We start from the raw sequence: 20,920 nt of genomic DNA, 5'->3' as shown, positions 1-20,920 counted from the left end.
CTGTCACAAGACCTTTATCACACAGACTCAGGCAAAGCCATGTGTCTCCAAACACTGATTTTATATGAGTAGTAATTTTGGACAAGGAGTTAAAATATCATTGTGGAGTAAGCAGATCCAATCTGTTGTAACATTGTGTATTCTCGGTGTTATACAGTACATAACGAACAAAATTGTTTACAGCAAGAAGCCACACTGAATTTCTTCAACAATATGTACACAGCATACCACATTTTGTACCCTACCCTGTCTTTGCCAGTGGGCTCTGATGCAGTCTTAAGTTCTCTTGTGTGTTCAACAGTACTCGAACAGTTTCATCCTCCCCTGGGTGCAAGCCAGTGCACACTGATGCACTCCTCCTGCACTCTTGACCTCTCTGGAGCACATGTGTAGTCTTATTATTGGCCCTGAGAGTGCTGGAGGTTGACTCATTGACCCAGACCGTACTGTAGTGAAGACTTCCCAGTTTTCTCCCAACCTGAGGAGCTCCTGTCAATCAGACCCATATGACCTGCTCTACTGGAGGAGAGTTTAGGGGTTAGAGGTCAGGGACAATGAAGCGTCCTGGGACTACAGTATATACTGACTCCAGACTAGAGAAACTCTGATCTGACAGCAGTCGTTATACCTGCAGTACAAACATACACTCTGGAAATGTATTTGATTATATACAGTTGAATTCACCAGATACAGTAATCATTATTCCTATTTGCCAAAGAGAATGCACATCTATGAATCAGAATGTTGACGGTGTATTGTCGAGAATCTTGGTTTGGCCAAGGTTTGTTAGAAAACAGAGCAGTACCAAACAGGAGATCAGCAGACAGGGTGTGACATATTGAGGCTTAGTGAGGCCCCTGGGCAGTAGGCAGCAGGCTGAGAAGAACTGGAGAGGACAGATGAAGAGACTGGCCATGACATCAGAGCTGTGTTAGGCCACTATAACCTTTAGAAAAGAGGAAATGTCTTGTGCTTGCTGGAGAAGGGCATTGGAAGGGCAGTGTGTTGTGTCCAGTGTGTGTGAGTGTTGCGCTGCCCTTTGGGTTCCGAGCTGGTAGCACTTGATTTGAAGGTCTGCTTACAAAGACGATTGTGACATGTCTTTTCAGTGGTGTCAGTTTCACTCAATGCGATGGTTTTGGTATACATACACTCCATAAAATGCCTCTCTCACAGTATGATGGAGAAGGATATAGAGGGATATGTGGAGAAGGATGTAGTCCCAGTGGTTTGATTCCCAGTTTCCCTAACAGGATTAGTCTCTCTGCTGGTGGACCTTTGGAGATTGAAACTGGAACCAGTCCATAAAACCCTCCTTGCTTTGCATTGACAAATACTTCCAGCAACAGAATATATACTGCATTATGGAAATACAAGCTTGGCAGACTTATTTCCTTTACAGCCGTCTAGAACTGCATGCAGGAAGTCATAGCACAGACGGAAAACAGATGACATGCAAAGAATGGCTAGTATTCCACTGCTCAAACATCTACCCTGAGTTCTAAGTTATTGTGGGTTTTATTAACAACACCTCCCACTCCACATTAGAATAGCTCAATCAGTGATCCTTTTAGCTAGAACTATAGCTCAGGGGCTGTGGTACACTATAGTATCCCCTAGGGGGCAGCCCTAAATTATACTCAAGGGGCTGTGGGTCCCACAGGGCTCTACAAAGGCCAGGATTGTGCTGCCTTCCGTCTCATTACAGCAGAGGAGAAGTGGCTAGAAAACAGAACCCCACATTTGAATTAGCTGCTTTTAACCAGGATGTTTTAATGGCACTCTCTGGCTGGCTGCTGTACTACAATAAGATTTAGTCTTCTCTTTAAGAGCCTTAGCTGGAAACACTCACTGGAAGCCTGCCTGGGTGGGTGGTCAAGGTGGAGGACCTCATAGCAGATGGAGAAAAAATATTTACAAAATGTTATTGATTGTAAGAACACAATTTGAGAAAGGCTGTATAATCCTGGCTATTTTTGATCTGGAAGCTGGGGCTGTGTGTGTTGCTGTATGTACAGTTGAAGTCGGAAGTTTACATACACTTAGGTTGGAGTAATTAAAACTTGTTTTTCACCCACTCCACAAATGTCTTGTTAACAAACTATAGTTTTGGCAAGTCGGTTAGGACATCTACTTTGTGCATGACACAAGTAATTTTTCCAACAATTGTTTACAGACAGATTATTACATGTATAATTCACTGTATCACAATTCCAGTGGGTCAGAAGTTTATATACACTAAATTGACTGTGCATTTAAACAGCTTGGAAAATTCCAGAAAATAATGTCATGGCTTTAGAAGCTTCTGATAGGCTAATTGACATCATTTGAGTCAATTGGAGGTGTACCTGTGGATGTATTTCAATGCCTACCTTCGAGCTCAGTGCCTCTTTGCTTGACATCATGCGAAAATCAAAAGACATCAGCCAAGACCTCAGAAAAAAAATGGTAGACCTCCGCAAGTCTGGTTCATCCTTGGGAGCAATTTCCAAATGCCTGAAGGTACCACGTTCATCTGTACAAACAATAGTACGCAAGTATAAACACCATGGGACCACGCAGCCGTCATACTGCTCTGGAAGGAGACGCGTTCTGTCTCCTAGAGATGAATGTATTTTAGTTTGAAAAATGCAAATCAATCCCAGAACAACAGCAAAGGACCTTGTCAAGATGCTGGAAGAAACAGGTACAAAAGCATCTATATCCACAGTAAAACGAGTCCTATATTGACATAACCTGAAAGGCCGCTCAGCAAGGAAGAAGCCACTGCTCCAAAACCGCCATAAAAAAAAGCCAGACTACGGTTTGCAACTGCACATGGGGACAAAGATTGTACTTTTTGGAGAAATGTTCTCTGGTCTGATGAACCAAAAATATAACTGTTTGGCCATAATGACCATCGTTATGTTTGGAGGAAAAAGGGGGAGGCTTGCAAGCTGAAGAACATCATCCCAACCTTGAAGCACGGGCATGGCAGCGTCATGTTTTGGGGGTGCTTTGCTGCAGGAGGGACTGGTGCACTTCACAAAATAGATGGCTTCATGAGGAACGAAAATTATGTGGATATATTGAAGCAACATCTCAAGACATCAGTCAGCAAGTTAAAGCTTGGTCACAAATGGGTCTTCCAAATGAACAATGACCCCAAGCATAATTCCAAAATTGTGGCAAAATGGCTTAAGGACAACAAAGTCAAGGCATTGGGGTGGCCATCACAAAGCCCTGACCTCAATCCTATAGAAGATTTGTGGGCAAAACTGAAAAAGTGTGTGCGAACCTAACTCAGTTACACCAGCTCTGTCAGGAGGAATGGGCCAAAATTCACCCAACTTATTGTGGGAAGCTTGTGGAAGGCTACCCAAAACGTTTGACCCAAGTTAAACAATTTAAAGGCAATGCTACCAAATACTAATTGAGTATATGTAAACCTCTGACCCACCGGGAATGTGATGAAAGTAATAAAAGCTGAAATAAATCATTCTCTCTACTATTATTCTGACATTTCACATTCTTAAAATAAAGTGGTGATCCTAACTGACCTAAGACAGGGAACTTTTACTTGGATTAAATGTCAGGAATTGTGAAAAACTGAGTTTAAATGTATTTGGCTAAGGTGTATGTAAACTTCCGACTTCAACTTTACCTGTCTCAAGACATTTATTTCACACAGAGTGCAAGTTTTTGTGCTCAGTACAAAAATGGAAGAGGGGCCACCGCTCAAGAAGAGTAAAAGGTGTGACACACTTGAGAAATTCTTATTATCAGACGACAACTTCTTCAGGCTAGGGTCTATTTTTCTCCACTTCCTGTCTGACTGACGTGCCCAAAGTAAACTGCCTGTTGCTCAGGCCCAGAAGCCAGGATATACATATAATTGGTATCATTGGATGGAAAACACTTTGAAGTTTGTAGAAATGTTAAAATAATGTATGAGACTATAACACAATAGATACAGTGGGGGGAAAAAGTATTTGATCCCCTGCTGATTTTGTACGTTTGCCCACTGACAAAGAAAGGATCAGTCTATAATTATAATAGTAGGTTTATTTGAACAGTGAGAGACAGAATAACAACAAAAATATCCAGAAAAACACATGTCAAAAATGTTATAAATTGATTTGCATTTTTATGAGGAAAATAAGTATTTGACCCCCTCTCAATCAGAAAGATTTCCGGCTCCCAGGTGTCTTTTATATAGGTAACGAGCTGAGATTAGGAGCACACTCTTAAAGGGAGTGCTCCTAACCACAGCTTGTTACCTGTAAAAAAGACACCTGTCCACAGAAGCAATCAATCAATCAGATTCCAAGCTCTCCACCATGGCCAAGACCAAAGAGCACTCCAAGGATGTCAGGGACAGGATCGTAGACCTACACAAGGCTGGAATGGCCTACAAGACCATCGCCAAGCAGCTTGGTGAGAAGGTGACAACATTTGGTGCGATTATTCGCAAATGGAAGAAACACAAAAGAACTGTCAATATCCCTCGGCTTGGGGTTCCATGCAAGATCTCACCTCGTGGAGTTGCAATGATCATGAGAACGGTGAGGAATCAGCCCAGAACTACAAGGGAGGATCTTGTCAATAATCTCAAGGCAGCTGGGACCATAGTCACCAAGAAAACAATTGGTAACACACTATGCCGTGAAGGACTGAAATCCTGCAGCGCCCGCAAGGTCCCCCTGCTCAAGAATACATATACATGCACACCTGAAGTTTGCCAATGAATGACTCAGAGGACAACTGGTGAAAGTGTTGTGGTCAGATGAGACCAAAATGGAGCTCTTTGACATCAACTCAACTCGCCGCGTTTGGAGGAGGAGGAATGCTGCCTATGACCCCAAGAACACCATCTCCACCGTCAAACATGGAGGTGGAAACATTATGCTTTGGGGGTGTTTTTCTGCTAAGGGGACAGGACAACTTCACCGCATCAAAGGGACGATGGACGGGGCCATGTACCGTCAAATCTTGGGTGAGAACCTCCTTCCCTCAGCCAGGGCATTGAAAATGCTGGGTATTCCAGCATGACAATGACCCAAAACACACAGCCAAGGCAACAAAGGAGTGGCTCAAGAAGAAGCACATTAATGTCCTGGAGTGGCCTAGCCAGTCTCCAGACCTTAATCCCATAGAAAATCTGTGGATGGAGCTGAAGGTTCGAGTTGCCAAACGTCAGCCTTGAAACCTTAATGACTTTGAGAAGATCTGCAAAGAGGAGTAGGACAAAATCCCTCCTGAGATGTGTGCAAACCTGGTGGCCAACTACAAGAAACATCTGACCTCTGTGATTGCCAACAAGGGTTTTGCCACCAAGTACTAAGTCATGTTTTGCAGAGGGGTCAAATACTTATTTCCCTCATTAAAATGCAAATCATAACATTTTTGAGATGCGTTTTTCTGGATTTTTTGTTGTTATTCTGTCTCTCACTGTTCAAATAAACCTACTATTAAAATTATAGATTGATCATTTGTTTGTAAGTGGGCAAACGTACAAAATCAGCAGGGGATCAAATACTTTTTTCCCCCAGAAAATCCAAAGAATAACCAACCGGAATTCATTTTTTTTGAGAGCCCATGCTCTTACAATGGAAAGTATAGGGGCATTCTGAAATCTAGCTCTCAGGATGCATTTCCTATGGCTTCCACTAGATGTCAACCGTCTTTGTTCAAGGTTTCAGGCATGCTTCTTCCCAAACGAGGAAGAATTTTGAGTTTTAGTGCTGGGATACAGACTTGGAAATCAGTCTGTGCGTGTGCCACGAAGAGCACGCGCACCTGCTAATATCGTTTTGCTGTTGAACATACTTCTTTCCGTATGAAATATTATAGTTTAATTACATTTTAGGGTACCTGAGGATTATATAGAAATGTATTTTGACTTGTTTTAACAAAGTTTAGCTTAGCTTTTTGGATTCCTTTCTCTGCATGTTGAACGAGTGGATTACACAAATCGATGGCACTAACTAAACTGACTTTTTGGGATATAAATACGGAGGTTATCTAACAAAACGACACTACATGTTTTAGCTGGGACCCTTTGGATTGCAAATCAGAGAGATTTAAAAAAAGTGAATATTTAAATCTCTATTTGTGATTTTATGAAGCCCGTGCCGGTGGAAAAATATGTTGATGTGGGGCGCTGTCTTCAAACAATCGCATGGCATGCTTTCGCTGTAAAGCCTATTGTCAATCAGACAATGCAGTTAGATGAACAAGAATTGAAGTTTTTAACCGATATAAGACACTTGTATGTACCTAAATGTTTTATATCCATAATTTTTATGATTATTTATTTGAATTGCGCGCCCTCCAATTTCACCGGAAATTGACGTCAAGCCCTAAGTACATTAAAATTATGTAACATTGGCAGGCACATTACAGGTTACTGCTGCTCGTTGTTCTCAGTGCTTGATTATTTAATTTGTTTTTACCTGTCATGCGTATCTTTAATAAATACAAATATTATACCATAATTTAATTATGGCTGTTACTATAGGATTATTACAATAGAAAGCACTGTACAGTACAGTAAGTGTGATCGCTTCTGTTTTTCCTACAGTACCTAGAGTATGTGGACCTGTAGTAGACACTGTCTAATGTTTTTCCTCTTTTAGTATCCTAGTATTCCTATTTCACAGCTACTGCATATCTGTCCCAGTGCTGGAGTACAGCCCTGTTTTATTGATGAAGGAAAGGCATGGGGATGATGCAGCCTGGACGCTAGGGGATGGCTGTTACTTCAGCTCCAGTTCCTAAGCAGGCAGGCACACACACGCACACACACACACACACACACAGACACACACGTTCGTGCCCTACTCATCCTGGATCTCTGTGGGCTGATTTGTCTCAGGAAAGCCACGGTTGCTTAGTCAGAACACACACACACACACACACACACAATGTAAAGGTTATGCAGTTGGAAAATCTCTCCTGAGCTGTCTTTAGTGTGCTGCATATGTTTATTATTGCATCTATTCAGATATGGATCACATATTCCATGCACACCTGCTCAGTATCTGAACTCATTCCATCCATATTTATCATACTTCTTCCATCTCTCCTAGACAAAAACAATAGCTACAGACTCTCTGACCAGGGCTTTTTGGACCTGTAAAACAATCTAATTTTTGCTAACTATAACAGCCGATTAATTAGCTTGCTGCCAGTTCTTAGCAAACTTATGGAAATGATTGTGTTTGACCAGATACAATGCTATTTCTCTGTGAATAATTTAACAACTGACTTTCATCATGCTTATAGTGAAGGACACTCAACATGTACTGCACTGACACAAATTACATGATTGGCTGAAAGAAATTGACAAGAAGATTGTGGAAGCTGTATTGTTAAATTTCATTTTTGTTAAATTTCAGTGCAGCCTTTGATATTATTGACCATACTTGTTATTTAAAAAAAATGTGTTATGGCTTTATGTGGGAACTGCTTCAAGACTGTTGGTAAAGCATTATAGGTGACTACCACATGAAGCTGGTTGAGAAAATGTCAAGTGTGTGCAAAGCTGTCAAGGCAATTGGTGACTACTTTGAAGAATCTCAAATATAACATATATTTTGATTTGTTTTAACACTTTTTTGGTTACTAAATGATTCCATATGTGTTATTTCATAGTTTGGATGTCTTCACAATTATTCTGCAATGTAGAAAATAGTAAAAATAGTAAAAAATTAAGAAAAACCCTGGAATGAGGTGGTGTGTCTAAACATCTGACTGGTACTGTATATATACACACACACACATGTTTTTTAAATACAATATCATTTGAATTTCTATTTCATCTTTTCAATAATTTGAATGATTTTCTGTTTTTATCTCTTCAGTTTTTGTACTGAAGATAAAAAATATCCAATCATGATTTTTCTTTGGTGGTCTCTGGGTCGAAAAATTTAGCTAGCTCAGCCAACCATTGGCTAGGCCTTCAGAATTTTGGAGTGACCAATCATATTTTGACTTGCAATGGGTGGGACCTAGCCTGGGTACCAGTCACTTTAGCTAATCCACCCCCTGTACTCCATGTCATATGCCAAAGAGACAGACCTTTCTGCCCTATTCAAATATGAACATTATATCATTAATGAGTGAGGAGAACAGAGGATTTTATCCTGATTCGATCACCCTCACAGTTATCACAACAATTATGCAAATATTGGACTATACTTTTTTTCTCTGTAGAAGTGTTTTATGTTTGTCCAGATGAAACCAGTATTTAAAAAGTTGCGAGCTCATGTCTAAATTCTCAAACTAAATACATACTGCAATTCCAACCATAAAACATCTTAGCCTCAAAATGTCTTAGCCTCAAAATACAACAACTTGCCTAGCTAAATTGGAATTCTATTTTCGAGGCTCCACATGTTGTCGTGGAAAATATTAAGTTATTTCCAACAACCAATGAGCAACTCCGCCCTAAATCCAGTGCATATTGAACGTTGAGATTGCCAAAAGTCCAGTCTCTGTGGCAATGACAAGGAGTGGCAAGGAGTGGAATATTAGCTAAAGAGACTGGTACTCAGAATAAGTGGGGACCATAGCTTAGTGTGTGGCCTAGATGTCACTGACAAGTCTAGTTTTCCCATGCTTTTGTTGTAGTGCAGGGTTCCCCAACAATATTATCCACCCCCCCAAGCCCCTCAAATTAATTATGAATATTTGTTTCATTAAACTGTAATAATTTTTTAAAAATCAAGGACCCGAGATGCAATAACTCACAAATGCAATGTCCCAAGAAGGAAGTTACCCTACCTAAATAACTTCATGAGGAGAGAGAATGCAGGAGACAGTCAACTAATAAAGCAGGCAGCGGACCATTTTGTGGTGCTGAAATGTAAAGCTGCAACTGCAGTGCAATCAATAACAGGGGAACAGCGCCTGGTACTGAAAATATAGCTAACTTGTTATGCAAGTGTTCCACAGCAACAGATGGAGAAAACCTACACCAGTCGAGTAATTCATTTAACAATAATCTTCATTTTAATTTGACTTTACAAAACAACAAGAGGGCTTAATTGGAGTCTATTTCTTCTGATCCTAGGCCTATATAAAATAACTTAACTGGCTGAGGTAGGCTGAGGCTTTACAGCATATTTCACAATAACAAAAATATGGCCTAATAGAAGTCTGATTTTTTTTTTATTAGGCCTACTTACAGTTGCAACTGGCCAAAAATGTAGCATCCTACATAAAACAATCATTTAAAGAAAAAAAGGGGATGTCTGTGTCGGGATAGCCTGCTTCATTAACGACAAACAGAAACTACTGTCAGCTTGAGACCTAAATATCCATGGATAAGCACTCACAGTAATGTTAGTATTTACTAATTACAGTCATATAGGCCACTAAGTGACTTACTCAATGGGAAAAGTTTCATTTCCCCTCGGACACGATCTTGTGGATGTCGCGTGAGATGGGTGTGATTGATGCGCAGGCTGTCCTCGATTGAAAGCCGGTTCCTAGCGAGTCTATTGCGTTCATGGAGGAAAATGAGGACTTGCAGGTGTAAGTCGATCCAAACACTGTTAGCACATATAATGCAAGCTCCTTTATTGTGCTGTAGTCCTCTGAGGATTACACCCAAAACGCACACAAGGATTCGGCCCTCCTGAGCACATCCTTGATTTGGTTCGATGTCTGGAATTCAATCAGCTCAGATTAAATTGCAGTCTCATCCAGCGAGGGCATAATTTTCTCAGCAATGGAGGAGAATTCTCCACCTGGGCGGACTGTGAGAGGATCACGTACAAACGCAATGATATCCGTGGGCATGGTGTAGTCTTCAAATCTGGTGGAGAAGTTGTCCCTCAGCTACTTGATGAAATCTTCCATCACCTCTATGACAATGCTGCGGCTTGGTCCCTCTGCCTTTCATTACTTCAGTTTGCTGAAGTGCAGTAGCCTTCCAGATGGCAAGTCCAAATCGAACAACTCAAGCTTCCTCGTAATGGCCTCAAATTTTTCCACCATGTCCACGACTGTTTTCACTCTCTTTTAACTGGAGATTTAACCCGTTTAAGTGACTGAATATGTCAGCCAAAAAAAAGGCGTGTTTGTAGCTTGCAGTTAACTCTTCAATGTCTCTGCGTCGAGCCTGTCTGGGGCGGGAAGGCCACTTTGAAAGTTCCATTGTTAGATTTATAATGACGTCTGAGATTGAATCCCTCGCAAACAGCGACATTTTCATTGCAAATAAGACACACTGGCTTGACATTGGGAAAAGATGGTAAGGATGAAGGCATATTTCTCTGTACATTCATCCCTGAAACAGATTGTCTAGTTTGAGAAACAGACGCCTCACAAGTCTTCAACTGGCAGCTTCATTAAATAGTATGCACAAAACGCCAGTCTCAACGTCAACAGTGAAGAGGCGACTTCGGGAAGCTGGACTTCTAAGGCAGAGTTGCAAAGAAAAAGCCATATCTCAGACTGACCCATTAAAAGAAAAGATTAAGATGGGCAAAAGAACACGGACACTGGACAGAGGAACTCTACCTAGAAGGCCAGCATCCCAGAGTTGCCTCTTCACTGTTGACTTTGAGACTGGTGTTTTGCAGGTACTATGTAATGAAGCTGCCGGTTGAGGACTTGTGAGGTGTCTGTTTCTCAAACTAGACACTCTAATGTACTTGTCCTCTTGCTCAGTTGTGCACCGGGGCCTCCCAGTCCTCTTTTTATTCTGCTTAGAGCCAGTTTGCGCTGTTCTGTGAAGGGAGTAGTACAAAACGTTATACGAGATCTTCAGTTTCTTGGCAATTTCTCGCATGGAATAGCCTTCATTTCTCAGAACAAGAATAGACTGACGAGTTTCCGAAGAAAGTACTTTGTTTCTGGACATTTTGAGCCTGTAATCGAACCCACAAATGCTGATGCTCCAGATACTCAAGTAGTCTAGAGAAGGCCAGTTTTATTGCTTCTTTAATCAGAACAGTTTTCAGCTGTGCTAACATAATTGCAAAAGGGTTTTCTAATGATCAATTAGCCTTTTAAAATTATAAACTTGGATTAGCTAACACAACGTGCCATTGGAACACAGGAGTGATGGTTGCTGATAATGGGCCTCTGTATGCCTATGTAAATATTCCATAAAAGAATCTGCCATTTCCAGCTACAATAGTCGTTTATAACATTAACAATGTCTACACTGTATTTCTGATCAATTTGATGTTATTTTAATGGACCAAAAATGTGCTTTTCTTTCAAACAAGGACATTTCTAAGTGACCCCAAACTTTTGAACGGTATTGTAGGTCTCCATAGCCTTGGTCTCAGGACCCGACAGAGCGTAGTCATCCCCGGGGTGGTGTGGTGCCTGGGAGAAGGTCGATCCCGCAGTCATAGGGTTGGTGCGGAGGAAGTGAAGTGGCCCAAGTCTTACTGAAACCTCCCAGACGTCCTGGTACTCCGCGGGAATGGCGGAGAGGTCCGGGGCAACTTCCGAGCCACCAGGAAGACGTCCCGGGGCAGGCTGCGCTGACTTCAGACAATGGGCGTGGCATAATGGGCTCCAACCCATAATGGAACCAGCAGTCTATGATGGGATTGTGTTGCTGGAGCCAAGAGAATCCCAATACCACGGGAACTTGAGATGTAATCAGCATAAATTGGATTGCCTCGCTGTGGTTCCCTGATACTCATAGGTTGATGAGAGTGGTATTGTGAGTGACTCGGCCTATAGAGCGCCCATCCAGCGCTCTAACGTCCATGGGAATGGAGAAGTGCTGAGTGGGGATGCCCAGCTACCGTCTAAAATACTCTCCTCAGAGTCGATGAGTACCCGGAGAGATTTCGACTGGTTCCCCTACATCAGGATGGCATGGAAAGGGGTGTGAGTAAGGGGAGAGGAAAAGTTCTCCATATGGCCTACCAGAATACTCACCCCTTCTTGATGAGCCTGGGTTTTTAATGGGCAGGTAGCTACAAAATGTCCCGTAGCTCCACAATATAGACAGTTCTGGGTGTGGAGTCGGCGTTAGCGCTCAGCCGGAGTCAATCTAGCCCTGCCCAGGTGCATGGACTCTGAAGGAGGCGAGTCGGCAGCTCTCAGTGATTCCCGAGAGAACTCTGGTGATGTCGGGTTCACTCGGACATGTAGACTTCCGGGGTCTCCGGGATTCTTCGGATGCGAGGTGAGAATCGAGGGCGAATGAGGTCGACAGGGCACCGATTCCCTCTCCCTTTTACGTTCTCGAAGCCACCCATCGATCCGGATGGTCAAGGCTATGAGGGAGTCAAGGTCCATGGGCAGCTCCCGGGCTGCGAGCTCATCTTTGATCACCTCTGATAATCTGTGAAGAAACATGTTGAATAATGCTTCCGGGTTCCAGGCACTCTCAGCCGCCAACATGCGAAAATCCACTGCATAGTCTGCCACACTACAGGAGTCTTGACGTAGCTGGAGCAGCCACTCTCCCGGACAACAGAGAATCAAACACCTTCCGAACTTCCGCCACGAACCCCTCCAGACTGAGGCAGAGTGCGGACTGTTGCTCCCACACCACCATGGCCCAGGGGAGTGCCCTCCCGGACATCAGTGTTATAATGTACGCTATCCTCGAGCGGCCCGAGGGGAACGAAGAAACAGAACTTGAGAAAGCAGGGAGACGGGAAAACATGCTGGTAAGACCTGACAAGACAAACTGACAAAAGAGAGTACACAGGTATAAATGCACTGGGGATAATGAGGAAGATGGGCGACACCTGGAGGGGTGTCGCCCAAAGACAAGTGGAACAGATCAGGTTGTGACACTTTTTTAACATCACATGCAACCAAACAGGTCCTGCAAGCTCTGTTTTGCCACATCTTGACTATTGCCCAGTTGTATGGTCAGGTGTGGAAAAAAGACAGAAAAATGCTGCAGCTGGCCCAGAACAGAGCAGCATGTCTGAGCCTCAAATGTACACAGAGGGACAATGTCAATAACATGCATGTCAGTCTCTACTGGTTCGGGAATGGAGGAGAGATTGACAGGATCACTGCTGGTCTTTGTAAGAAGTATTGATGTGCTGAAAGTACCGAATTGTCTGTTCAACCAGTTAACCTTTTACTGCAGTGGGCTAAATTAGGGTCACACAGTGTGTTTTTCTTGGTAGTCTTAAACAAATCTACTTTGAAACAAAAGTGTACACCTCACTCACTGTTATGGGCTTAAAAAAGAAGACACCTGTACCATGTCAGATATAGAATTGAAATGTATTCAATTGAGTTTGCATTCCAATATCATATATACACACACGTCACAGAAGACTGAAATCTAACAAAACCGTTTGACATAGAAACACGGGATTTTCAGCAGTTTTTCGTAATGTTTATTAATTATTCAATTATGGAAAACATAACATTCCACCCATGAGGCCACTAGAAGGCAATTTGGTCATTTGACTGTTGGAAAGGGGTACCACACAGCTGAAAAGCCCATACATACCCCACAAGACAAACAATCAGGGGTCTTTTCACAGTCCCAAGTCCAGAAAAGAGGCTGGGAGACGTACAGAACTGTATAGAGCAATGACTACATGGAATTCTCTTCCACCTCAGATAATTCAGGTAAGCAATACATCAGTTTTAAAACAGATAAAACACCACTTCAAAGAGCAACACGGACTGTGAAGACACACACACGACATGAGTATTTTTCATTTGTTATTTTTCTTTATTTTAAATAGTTGTATTGTTCTTTAGTCGTAGTGTTCTTAGTTTACATTTGTGTTGATGTTTCCTGTCCATTAGTGTTCTGTATTTTGTCATGTTCAATGTTTTGTTTGGATCCCAGGAAGAATAGCTGCTACTTCTTCAACAGTTAATGGGGACCCGAATAAAAATCATAAAATCATCACTCAATGTCGGGTGTAAAATCATGCTCACTCACTTTGACTTCCCTTCCCTGTGTGTTGTATATATAAAAAAATACCTCCACTCACCTGATGCAGACAGTTTCTTATGAGGCTTCATGCAGTCCTTGTCTTTCACACAAGGCTCCTCCTTGACTAATACAGTGCCTTGCAAAAGTATTAACCCCCTTGGTGTTTTTCCTATTTTGTTGCATTACAACCTGTAATTTAAATGAATTTTTATTTGGATTTCATGTAATGGACATACACAAAATAGTCCAAATTGGTGAAGTGAAATGGAAAAAGAAGTGCAAGAAAATGTAAAACTGAAAAGTGGTGGGTGCATATGTATTCACCCCCCTTTGCTATGAAGCCCCTAAATAATATCTGGTGCAACCAATTACCTTCAGAAGTCACATAATTAGTTAAATAAAGTCCACCTGTGTGCAATCTAATTGTCACATGATCTCAGCATATATACACCTGTTCTGAAAGGCCCCAGAGTCTGTAACACCACTAAGCAAGGCGCACCACCAAGCAAGCGACACTATGAAGACCAAGGAGCTCGCCAAACAGGACAGGGACAAAGTTGTGGAGAAGTACAGATCAGGGTTGGGTTATAAAAAATATCCGAAACTTTGAACATTCCAAGGAGCACCATTACATCCATTATTACAAAATTGAAAGAATAGGGCACCACAACAAACCAGCCTAGAGAGGGCTGCCTGCCAGAACTCACGGACCAGGCAAGGAGGGCATTAGTCAGAGGCAACAAAGCCACCAAAGATAACCCTGAAGGAGCTGCAAAGCTCCACAGCAGAGATTGGAGTATCTGTCCATAGGACCATTTTAAGCCGTACACTCCACAGAGCTGGGCTTTACGGAAGAGTGGTCAGAAAAAAGACATTGCTTAAAGAAAAAAATAAGCAAAGACATTTGGTGTTCGCCAAAAGGCATGTGGGAGACTCCCCAAACATATGGAAGAAGGTACTCTTGTCAGATGAGACTAAAATGTAGCTTTTTGGCCATCAAGGAAAATGCTATGTTTGGCGCAAACCCAACACCTCTCATCACCCAGAGAACATCATCCCCACAGTGAAGCATGGTGGTGGCAGCATCATGCTGTGAGGATGTTTTTCATCAGCAGGGAGTGGGAAACTAGTCAGAATTGAAGGAATGTTGGATGGTGCTAAATAAAGGGAACTTCTTGAGGGAAACCTGTTTCAGTCTTCCAGAGATTTGAGAGGGGACTGAGGTTCACCTTCCAGCAGGACAATGACCCTAAGCATACTGCTAAAGCAACACTTGAGTGGTTTAAGGGGAAACATTTAAATGTCTTGGAATGGCCTAGTCAAAGCCCAGACCTCAATCCAATTGAGAATCTGTGGTGTGACTTAGATTGCTGTACACCAGCAGAACCCATCCAACTTGAAGGAGCTGGAGCAGTTTTGCCTTGAAGAATGGGCAAAAATCCCAGTGGCCAGATGTGCCAAGCTTATAGAGACATACCAAGAGACTTGCAGTTGTAATTGCTGCAAAAGGTGGCTCTACAGAGTATTGGCATTGGGTGGGATGAATAGTTATGCACGCTCAAGTTCTGATTTTTTTGGTCTTATTTCTTGTTTATTTCACACAAAAATATTGCATCTTCAAAGTGGAAGGCATGTTGTGTAAATGAAATGATACAAACCCCCCAAAAATCTATTTTAAATCCAGGTTGTAAGGCAAAAAAAATTGGAAAAATGCCAAAGGGGGTGAATACTTTCGCAAGCCACTGTAGCTCCCTAATAATGTGAAAAATGTATTTTTACTGAAGGATATACAGTACTGTGATTTCTCTCTCTGCAGGGTCGATTTGACTATGCCAAGACAAACGACTCAGTTCCACCCTCATCTATTGTAGTTGTTTGTCTGCAGGGCGCTGTTTGATGTAATGTTGGTTCTCCTCCAGGGCTCTGTTTGACTATAACAGGACAAAGGACTCTGGGCTGCCCAGCCAGGGGCTTAACTTCCACTTTGGAGACATCCTTCACGTGGTGAATGCCTCCGATGACGAGTGGTGGCAGGCGAGGCACATGACCCACGAAGAAGAGGTAGATGAGGTCGGAGTCATCCCCAGCAGGAGGAGGTGAGGGGTCAGGGTTGCTCAGGTTAGAAGCTGACTACAGGCACAGATCTAGAGATGGGCAACATGCCAGTCCCTGATCAACACTAGACTTCTCAAACTTAAATCTTATTTCAGGAGATTGTCCAAAAAAAGCTTGAATTAGTAGGCATCTTGTCAGTTAGCATGGCATTACTTTAAATAAGCCCTCTTACTCACCAGACTCAGCTGTTTGGTGAATTCAGTTTTAAAACCCTATTGCATGTCCTGTGCTTGCTCACAGAGTACTCAGTGTGTGTGTGTCAGCACAGCCCAGTGCTGGTCTTATCCCTGGACACAGCATGGTGCCACTGCGACTGGCAATGCACCGTAAGGCCAACATGGGGGCAGAGAGTATGTTTTCATACAACCACTATTTTTTTTTTTTTTAGCCAAGGATTGTACTGAGGTGTTTTACTAGTCTTTCAATTAAAAAAAAGATCCAGTCGAAACAAACGCACCCATTAGCTTTACACTTCCTATGTTAAATCAGCTGTTTCATTTTAGACTTGAGTCTCTCTCTGTATTTCTCTCTTACTCTGTGTCACTGTCAAGCTTCATCTCCATTTCCTCCCTCCGTCGCTCTCTCACCGGAAGAGGAGTGATGGACAGATAATTGACTTCTCACCTGACTCTGTTTCATCTGTCTCCTTGGAAGCTGGATATGATGAGATGGCATCATATTGCAGGGTGTTTTGTAGAAAGTTGTATATCATGAGAGTAGGAGTCTATGTCAAAGCATGAGTCATTGTGTGGATAGGCCAACAGGATAGTAGATTTCTAAGATATGGTTGCAGTGTGAACCTATTTATCTTGAGCATGGCAATATAAAACTGTTTCTGATACTTGCTATTTTTTTTTAAATAAGAAAAGAGAGCCTGTAGCAGCTATTGAATGGCCATGCTTTGAAGAGTAGCTTGTGGCAGCTGTTAACCCAAGTGAAAGCTTAAAGGAAAGCTGTACTACACTAGCTGTTGATGCAGAGCAGAAGACAGTTAGCTTCTCTTATCTGGAGCTCTGTGTTCTTTTACTCTTCTCACTCCCGCTCTCCAAGGCATTGACACATTCTCCTGTGATGTCCTCATTATAAAGGAAACTAAGAAATAGGAGGGAAATTATTTACATTCTAAACTAAAGCTTTATAGAGCTCTGTAGAATTGCTTTGTAGGATTAAATACAAAGAAAAGGCAATGCAAAGAGTCACATTGTTTTCTAAACATTTTTAAGAACGATTTGGATTCTGAAAATATTTCCTTCGGGGTCTCATTTAAGTGAAATGAAAATGTAGCAGGGACTTAATTACTGGTAGATAAAGTTTCTTCAGGCGCTGTGTTGTAATGTTGCGTCCAAGTCTCACTTAGAGGGAAATAAAAAGGTTTCCCTCAAGGCAACTGTTTTTATTCTTCTCATTACTGAATCACCCCTTTCCTCTCTACTCATCAATCTCAGCAGGGTACTGTGGAAGTTAGTATAGAGATGGATCCGGGATTTGAGTCTTCACACACGCAATATCCCGGCAAAAAAAAATACCTGGCTTGTTTCAAGGCACGATTATGTTAAATGTTTCATCAGTGACCCATGGGTGTAGCCCTCACTCCCTCGCTTCTCTTCTCAGCCCCTCTCTCTCTCTTCTCTCCTGCAGGGTAGAGAAAAAAGACAGAGCGCGGTTAAAGACTGTCAAATTCAATGCCAGGTCTCAAGACAAAGGGGTGAGTTGATCTCTGTTACATTATCAGTGCTGTTATGGAAATATTGCTTACAATGTAGCAGACGGGGGGCCGGGCTGGCCCACAAGTAACAAAAGTGTGAAGTAACACAAGCTTAGACCAAGATGGACCTTTCTCCAAGGAAACGACCCCAGACTTTTATCCAGGAAAAGAAACAGAATGCGCCACAGCGCTGGGTAACAATAAAACCAAACCAAAAACCTAGCTCCTCTTTGAGCCAGTTTAAACAGCCACCACTCAACCTCCAAGCTAATTATATTCAGGTGTGTGTAATTAAGCTCTTACCCTTCAGGGCCATCCTCTATCCTGGCAAGCAGATGTAGCCAACGCGCAGGAATATACCAGCCATCACACACCCACACTCTCACTCCATCACAACAATAACATACTCTTCAAGATAGTTAGGTTTGGAAACGTTTTTAAGATAGTTTAAGGTTTGTTAAAATCCATAAACACTTGAGTAAATATGGTCCTAAAACTAAATCTCACATCATTACAAACTTCATCTCATCTAATATTATCCCAGGTGTTGTTCAGAGTAGCATAATGATATCTCCATTCCTTCCCTATATAGAGCTAATTAATGTGTTACCTGCTCAGAAACCATAGTCTAGTCACAGTTCGGTGCACAATCACTATCAGAAAGAACACTGACCTCTCAAAACTGAGCATGCAAGTATTCTTATGACTTAATTTTTTATGTTTTTAAGCTTTAAGGGCAGAGTACTAAACTTCAGATCCACACAGATTTCAAGTCTGCGTTCTACCCATAATTATATTGTGAAGTTGTTATTTATTATTTTCTATCCATATAACCAAAATGAATGTACTAATATCTGACTGGCTGAGGCTGTCTGTGTAAGAGTCTGAGGCTGCATGTCTACCGTGACCACTGTCCAGTTCTCCGGGTGGCTGGTCTCAGACGATCCTGCAGGTGAAGAAGCCGGATGTGGAGGTCCTGGGCTGGCATGGTTATAGATGTCTGCGGTTGTGAGGCCGGTTGGACGTACTGCCAAATTCTCTAAAATGCCGTTGGAGGCGGCTTACGGTAGATAAATGAACATTCAATTCTCTGGCATCAGCTCTGGTTGACATTCCTGCAGTCAGCATGCCAATTGCATGCTCCCTCAACTTGAGACATTTGTGGCATTGTGTTGTGTGACAAAACTGCACATTTTAGTGTCCTTTTATTGTCCCCATCACAAGGTGCACCTGTGTAAGGATCATGTCGTTTAATCAGCTTCTTGATATGCCACACCTGTCAGGTGGATGGATTATCTTGGCAAAGTAGAAATGATCACTAACAGGGATGTAACAAAATGTGTTCTCCAAATTTGAGAGAAATATGCTTTTTGTGTGTATGGAACATTTCTGGGATCTTTTATTTCAGTTAATGAAACTACTTTACATGTTGCGTTTTATATTTTTGTTCAGTGTACATCACCAATGTTTTAAAATATCACCAGCTGAAAAACCGTGAACATTTTTGTCCAGCTTCTGTGACCAGTTTGGACACATTATGTGCAATGCCCATTGCATGAAAGGTGTAATTGACTGTAGGAAGCCTGTTTAGCAACATTAACTTTGTTTAGCAACATCATTTTGTCAAACAAATATTAGCCACAGAGAGACTCAACTTTCAAAAGTTTTCCCTTTTAACACTGTCAGCATTTCCCTTTACTGTGGCAATTGTGATCGAATCAACGCAATATTAGCCGCTTTAAATGCAACATACCGAAACAAGACTTAGTATGCCAAACTATGCAAGAGTTTATGCAACAGAATCGGAGTAGGATTCTGTTGCATTGACACACAGGACTCAGCCCGTACTCTACACAGACCTGTGCTGCACAACTAATCAGAGTTGCAGTAGGCCTATGTGCAAATAGACCATTGCTATATATGGATCTGTGCCCTTTACTTTGAACTGGACTGTTTACAGCATGAGCGGTCGTGAGTAGATGTGTGTGTGATTCAGAGGGGTTGGGTAAATGCGGAGTACACATTTCAGCCCTTCTGTTTTGAGATCAAAGCGAGAGCTGCATGCAGCCAAGTGCAAATTGTTAATATCCTTTGCTAGTCAGTGAGTTATTAGCCCAGTTATAGATCATTTGTAGTCAGCAATAGGGGAGGGATTGCTTCCTACAAGAGCACAAAACGTCTACATTTCTAGACAGCTTAGAAAAGTGAGTCAGGTAAAGAGCTTTTTTGTTGTTGTCTTAAACGGCCAGTGTTGTGTTTTGAGACAGGCTTGAATAAGCTAAGTAGGCAGTGAGTAGCATCATTTGTCTGATTCTCTGTAATAATGGTATGGGAATAAAAATGCAGTTTATTTTGTAAAGTGGATTAAAAAAAAATAACATTTTCAGTCACTTCCTTGTCTAAAGGACATGTCAGGCATGTTTTTTTTTTCAAAAGTCTTATGGAATGTAGGCCTACATTGAACACCACACATTGGCTGCTACTGTAGGCTGAAAGATAAACAGCTATTTCCATGTTAAAATGTTATGATGCATTTTCTCTTTTTTTTTAATGGTAGACCTACATTATAATCAAATAGCCACAGTAGCCTATTTAGACTTAGTTTTAACAAACGTAAAGTTGGAACAGCCTTAGTGTTCACAGTAAATGCGTGCTGGAAGTTGCATAACATTTAATTTGCACTCAGCAGACCTGAAATTTGCTGAGGGTAAAAAAAAATTGGGAGTGAACACTGGTACTGAATACACTGTTTGTCTGTTTACCTTTCATGTGGCAAAGTCACCATGGCGATGGTAGGCTACAGCTATATACAGCGGGGTGCAAATGTATTTACACCATTTATAAAGATTAGCAATAATGATTGCATGACCTAAAATACCCAAAATAAATCATTCAAATACTGAGCTATATTGTATGCAAAAAAAGGGAAATTCTATTATTTCATACTAAAAGATTTTACAAGTAATATATATATTTAACAAGTAATATATATTTTTTCTCAGGTTGGGGGTCAAACTTATTGATACCCCTAAAAATGATCTACATTCATGTGGATGCTTCCATGTGGATGCTACAAATGATTACAGATAATCCTGAATGATTTGTGGAAGTTACGGAGGTCAAAGATCATACCCCCAAGACATGCTAACCTCCCCTGTTATTGGTAAGAGGTTAGCATGTCTTGGGGGTATGATCTTTGACCCTCTGTAACTTTCTCATAATTC

General features: G+C 41.8%; 1 protein-coding gene across 2 annotated transcripts in view; it reads left to right on the top strand.

Moving 5' to 3' along the window:
* The window catches only part of LOC106583961 (discs large homolog 1-like protein), a 231,982-nt gene that overhangs the window by 198,210 nt on the left and 12,852 nt on the right, over window positions 1–20,920 (top strand). For both annotated transcript variants that reach the window (XM_014168679.3, XM_014168685.3), the window contains 2 exons: window positions 15,796–15,972; window positions 17,630–17,696. In XM_014168679.3, the coding sequence (XP_014024154.3) occupies window positions 15,796–15,972; window positions 17,630–17,696 (244 nt within the window). The remainder of the gene's footprint in view (window positions 1–15,795; window positions 15,973–17,629; window positions 17,697–20,920) is intronic.

This window comes from Salmo salar, chromosome 23, assembly GCF_965601325.2.
Source record: "Salmo salar chromosome 23, fSalSal1, whole genome shotgun sequence".
In the NCBI taxonomy this organism is placed as follows: Eukaryota; Metazoa; Chordata; class Actinopteri; order Salmoniformes; family Salmonidae; genus Salmo; species Salmo salar.
This window is presented reverse-complemented; position numbering and strand designations above follow the sequence as displayed.